At 32.5% G+C, this 6,000-nt stretch overlaps 1 protein-coding gene across 1 annotated transcript in view; it reads right to left on the minus strand.

Moving 5' to 3' along the window:
- LOC144976519 (uncharacterized) overlaps window positions 1–6,000 on the minus strand; it is a 64,647-nt gene that overhangs the window by 20,012 nt on the left and 38,635 nt on the right. Inside the window, exons 18-21 of the mRNA XM_078920814.1 lie at window positions 5,682–5,754; window positions 4,761–4,911; window positions 1,628–1,724; window positions 376–457 (exon numbers count right to left, since the gene is read on the minus strand). Of these exons, the coding sequence (XP_078776940.1) occupies window positions 376–457; window positions 1,628–1,724; window positions 4,761–4,911; window positions 5,682–5,754 (403 nt within the window). The remainder of the gene's footprint in view (window positions 1–375; window positions 458–1,627; window positions 1,725–4,760; window positions 4,912–5,681; window positions 5,755–6,000) is intronic.

Below are 6,000 nucleotides of genomic sequence, written 5' to 3' on the forward strand. Positions count from 1 at the left end.
TGGGCCCTCGGAGACAAACCATTTTACTCACTTAAGTGGAGGGGGGGGGGGGAATGCCAGCCTACCAAAGGTGTAATCCACTCAGACAATTATAATAATAAGTGAGTTCATGGCAATGAAACTGGACATAACAACATTCCTTCCTGATGATCTCATCTACCTACGAGCGGACGGATGCAACGGCGCTATATATAAACAAAATTAAAGAAAAATAAAATAAAATAAAATAAAAATCAAAAACAATTAACCAACAAACCAAACAAATCGTACAAAAAAAAAGAAAAAAGCATAAAGAAGGTCAAAGAAATTATGTGTTTTTACAAAACAGTGTTTTATGAAAAGAAGAAAAAATATAGTAATATCGTTTGACTCTACCTGAACAAGTTCCACTACCATATCAAAGTAAAGATCATGTTTATGTCGGGTAAACACCAAAACCTTGACCTCGCGGTGATTTCTAAAACCGATAATAAATAGATACATAAATTACATACAGAATATATTGCACAAAATGTATTAAACAACGATGGGGTAGAGTAGTGAATATTTTGAGATTCATCAATAATTGATCCGTGATACGATATAACAATTTGTTGTTTAAATATCTGCCAAGTAATGTTATGATGCATTTTACTTTTCTATAATTATTTACCTAAAATGGTGTTTTAAAGACGTTACATTGTAAAAAGTATTCCACCTTTCAGATTTTTGCTAGTGTTCCATATTTCTATTTCTAAATATCCATTGTTTTTCCAAGATGCAATATATTATCTACTAATGCTATTAAATACTCAACCACTTTACAAACATTGAAACCCAAAAAAAAATCAAACAAAAGAGAAAAGTTACAATTTAAAAAAGAAACCAATAGAAAAAAAATTACTCATTCCTTGTGGAGAATCAAAACGAAACAATAAAACAAGCAAACAAAAACAAAACAAACAAAACAATTTAAAACAAAATACAAAACAAACAAAACATTAAAAAAAATAAATAAAAAAAGCCCCAATAATACAAAACAAACAAACAAACAAAAGAAACAAAAAAAAAGACAACAACAAACACTACAAACAGACAACAATTAAAGATTTAAAAACCTAAAAGAACACAAACCGCTAACACAAGCAAACACACACAAAAACAAAGCAAACTTGCAAAGCAAAGTCATAACCATCTTTAAAACATTAATGGCAGTTTCCAATAGGGAATGAGATTAGCGGAAGAGTAGCGTCCATTGATTGGACGTCACCTTACAGAGAGAACGTCAATTTGGTTTTTTAGTGTCTCAAGCCGCTTTCACCGGAAGCAAGGACGAGAGACGCATGCGCACAACCAACATGATGTTCTCTCTCTAATAACTTTTCTGCCGGTGACGTCACAGACTATGGGTGACGTCCAATCAAGGGACGCTACTATTCCGCTAATCTCATTCCCTATAAGAACGTGGAGTTAGTTATAATCGATCAATTTTAAACCCAAAAAATCAATGAGTTATAGTGTTTATGAGAGGTCGAATCATTTCCGAATACAGGTCAAAACCATTTGATAATTTTATATATCACAAAATGAAGATAGAAAGTGTTCCGCAATGATCAAAACGTCAAAACATAAACAAAACAAAGCGCACCTGCATCTCCAGTTCAGAGCGATTTGGGTTTTTATCCTTTGCATTTGATCCTCATCAAAGTCCTCCTCCTTTTTAGCTGGTCCGAACTCATATTGAACTGTTGAATTCAATGTCATATTATGAATAACAAAATTTGATTTTCAACTTTCAGAACGAAATAAAATTAGACATAGTATCAGTTTGGCGTAACGATAAGATTCACGGAGTCGACATTTCACCCAATTATTAAATTCACAGAATCTGCGAGATTTTGCAACCCTGGCTATTCAATCACTGCTAAGTGGACAGAGAGATCAGAAAATTAGTTTAAAAAAAAAAAAAAAAAAATAAAGACTCTTCCGTGGTTGAAAACATGTCCATTTGCGTGTGACTGGAATGATTACAAAGAATAACCATGTGAAAAATATCTCCATATCATTTCATTTTGAGTTTAGATAAATCGCCTTTTGAAACTGGTAGAGCTACAGTAAGGTCCGAGTCCCATCGAATCGAATTATGGTTCTATGAAAATACTAACGAAAGAGTGAAAATGGAGAGGCTTTGTATGGGAACAAAACAGACAATGGACGTTTCGGGTACAAACCCTTCGTCAGCACAACAATACACAAATTACTACAACCACCATTGAGTACAGACGATAAAAGTTCTTTTGCGTTTTACTTTATTTGTTTTCCACGTTAATTTATATATTGTTGTGCTGACGAAGGGTTTGTACCTGAAACGTCCATTGTCTGTTTTGTTCTCATACGAAGCCTCTCCATTTTCACTCTTTCGTTAGTATTTTCACGATCACCAGCTTCAGGCAGCCCCTCCCGTTTTCTACGGTTCTATGAAAAGACACTTTGAGAATGGTAGAATTTATTAAATTGGCGCGGCTTCGTGGTTTTGTGGTATGAATCTCGCCTTCGATCCGGAAGGTCCAGGGTTCAAGTTTCGATCAGAGCGGCACAAAGTTAAGTCCTTTGAAAAGGCTCTTTTCTCTCATTCTATCACCGTGCTCAAGTAAAATGAATGCCTTGCTGGTAGCAGGATTGTGTCTGTCGGAAAAAAAAATGTGTATATCGCCTAGCAGGCGTCATGTCTCGCCCTACATGTTAAATGTTGTTGTTGGCTAAGGATCCCGCGTATAGCCTTTTGAGCACGTTTGGTCGATATTACTCTATTCGAATGATAATAAATGCCCAAGAAGAAACAATGATAGGTATAAATAAGTAAATCAAAGGCCTGAGAGAAAGGTTCAAATCAATATGCAAATTAGCAGTAAAATTAATCTTATATAATGGTGAGTTGTTGATATTTCAGGATCTTTAATTATATATGCATTTTTTATACGGCAATGGAAAAATGAGCTAAGAATCAGTTTCATGATAAAAACCAAAATAAAGCCTTTGGTTGTACTTTACACATGAAATGCAATTTATCAACATTTTAAAAAAGTAAAATATTCCATTAATTCAATATAACTATATCTGGAATGACAATGCTAAAAATTACATTGTTTCTCATACTAATTCGTGGTCTGTACTTAAAAAAAGGAGGATTGAAAGTATTATTAATATTGATAATAGCAACAACAATAATAATAATAATATAATAATAATAATAATAATAATAATAATAATTAATAATAATAATAATAACAATAATAATAACAATAATAATAATAACAATAATAATAATAAATAATAATAATAATAATAATAATAATAATAATAAAAATAATAAAAATAATGATAATAATAATAGTAGTAATAATAATGATTATAATAATAATAGTAATGATAATGATAATAATTATGATAATAATAATAATAATAATAATAATAATAATAATAATAATAATAATAATAATAATAATAATAATAATAATAATAATAATAATAATAATAATAATAATAATAATAATAATAATAATATATATAGTAATAGTAGTATCAGTAGTAGTATAGTAGTAGTAGTAGTAGTAGTAGTAGTAGTAGTAATAGTAATAGTAGTAGTAGTAGTAGTAGTAGTAGTAGTAGTAGTAGTAGTAGTAGTAGTAGTAGTAGTAGTAACTAGTAGTAATAATAGGAATAGCAGTAATTATTGTATTTGTATTAACAGTGATATTGGAGCATGTGTTGTAGTTTTAGTAGCATTGATTATAATATTCATAATAGTGAATTTGAAATTGTATAATATGTTGACGACATTGACTTTGTAAGTCATTGCAAAAGAGGTCCAATATATTTTACAGAAAATTCAACTGCACGTAAATGCTGATAAAAATGGAAATGCCATTATTATCAAGGGAGGAAGCTGGATGGAGAGCGACGAAAACAAGTAGGATCACTAATTGGAGACAAAAAAGCGTAGAAAAAAAAAGTTCATTGACAATCGTACTAAACCAATTATTGAACATATAGATAAGAAACGATAGAATAAAAGTGAACATTTAATTCAAACACCCCTTGTAAAATCAATGCATGTTTAACTAAGGATCGCGGGCATTGATCGGAACATATTTCATAGAGAACAACTTAAAAGAGTCGCGAATATCCGATATCCCACAAAAAGGAAGCAATAAAGCACTGCGCGGAACGTGCAATTGAAAGACTCCTATCTTTTCAAATCCTGAAGTCAAGAAGGCGACTTTTTGGACATTTGCTCAGAGGATATGAAATATATCAGCTAATAAAACCATGAACAATTTATTTTACCTCATTTGGACACAAGAAATATATAACATTGCCCTAAATAGATACATAAAACGCCTCCAAAATAAAACAAAATTAAATCAAAGTAAGAAATTCTGATACTAGAATCCATGGCAAAAGACAGTGAATTGTGTAAGGAATTGACGCAGACGATTTGAGAGGCAGCCGAGGCGACCCCATTGGATGATTAGATGCGAATGGGTTTAGTCGTTACGTCAGGCAGCTAATGATAATAGTCGTATTTGAGGTTGTAGTGTTAGAAGTAGCAATCCAATATTAGTAACAGCAGTATTAGTCGTGGTAGTTGTGGTAGAGAAGTAGATGATAATAAAGGTGTTGTGATAATGTTTGTGATAGTTTGTAAGGCAATAGTAATTCGAAACCGTTTGTTATTTTTTATTTTAGATGGTTAAATAAATTCATTGACAGCACGTTACCAAATCCCTCTTTAGTTAAATTGTTGATCGATATTGAATGCGACTTTGAATAACTTATTGGTCCGAGATCTTCACTGCTGACACCTTCCTTCAACTCTTCCCCGAGTTTATCCAAACCGATGGCAAATTCTTCCTCTGATGGTTCTATTCCCTGGACACAAAGTACATAGAGTAAGAGGTTAGGGCAGTTGGAAAGGATTTACATTTTAACGTATAGTTTCTATAAAATACAAAGCTGCCAAAGCCATCTGTCCTCCCAGCATGGATTGGGTTGTTGGGTATCTCTCATTTGGCGGAGATTGCATTGATTTGCTCTCTAAATAGGTTGAACGAACATTGTTACACAAAACTGTATTTGCATGTAATTTGAAAATAAAAGAGAATTTTAGGATTTGCATGGAAAAGCATTTAGTGCTGATACACTTGAATGCTTTCTTTCCTTTATTGTATGATTATAAACTTTTTTATTTGACCTTTTTATACAAAGGGTCCCGTAGGATGTAGAACAAGAGATGACGCCGTTAGGCGAGATCAATCCCCCCCCAACAAAGACAACGCTGTTAATGGACAAATACTCATTTTACACATGAGTACGATGAGAGAATGTGGATAAAGAGCCTTTTCCAAGTACTCAACTATACTCCGAGCGAGGCCCGAACGCAGGATCTTCCGATTCGAAAGCGAGTGTCATACCACAAGGCCACATAGCCGCATACTTTACACAATCTAATGTCCAGAGGGAAAATGCTATCACAGTTATAGTTATGGTTAAAAAAACCCTAATTATTTGGCCATTTATTAAACTGTGCGAACTAAATTGATACTAGCATTCCCTAGTTTTGGTATTCTTTTCTTTTTCAAGACCAAGTTATGAAAGTCAATATTATTATAGAAAATAACATGAAGACAGAAAAGTATTACCCCAACAATAGTGTCTATGTCGTCATCCTGACCCTGGTTGTTGTTTGCGTTCGTAGCCATGGTTTTATTGTTGCTGGTTGTCAAAATAAAAACAAACCAAAGAATTGTGTAAAATGGAATGTTAGCATTCTTATAATGTAACCAACATCACGTCATGATGAAAAATATAAATATGTCTAAGTAACATATAGACGAAAATTTCCACGTATGTCATTCAAGAAAGAAATGATGCCAGTGAATTTGGAAAGGAGGGATTTATTTTCGATACTGCCACAAACCTCCGGATCAAAGATTTCCCTTTTGCTGAATGACTATTAAT

The sequence above is a fragment of the Berghia stephanieae genome, chromosome 1, assembly GCF_034508935.2.
Source record: "Berghia stephanieae isolate SIO BIC M18660-M18661 chromosome 1, UCSD_Bste_1.3, whole genome shotgun sequence".
NCBI classification, from domain to species: Eukaryota; Metazoa; Mollusca; class Gastropoda; order Nudibranchia; family Aeolidiidae; genus Berghia; species Berghia stephanieae.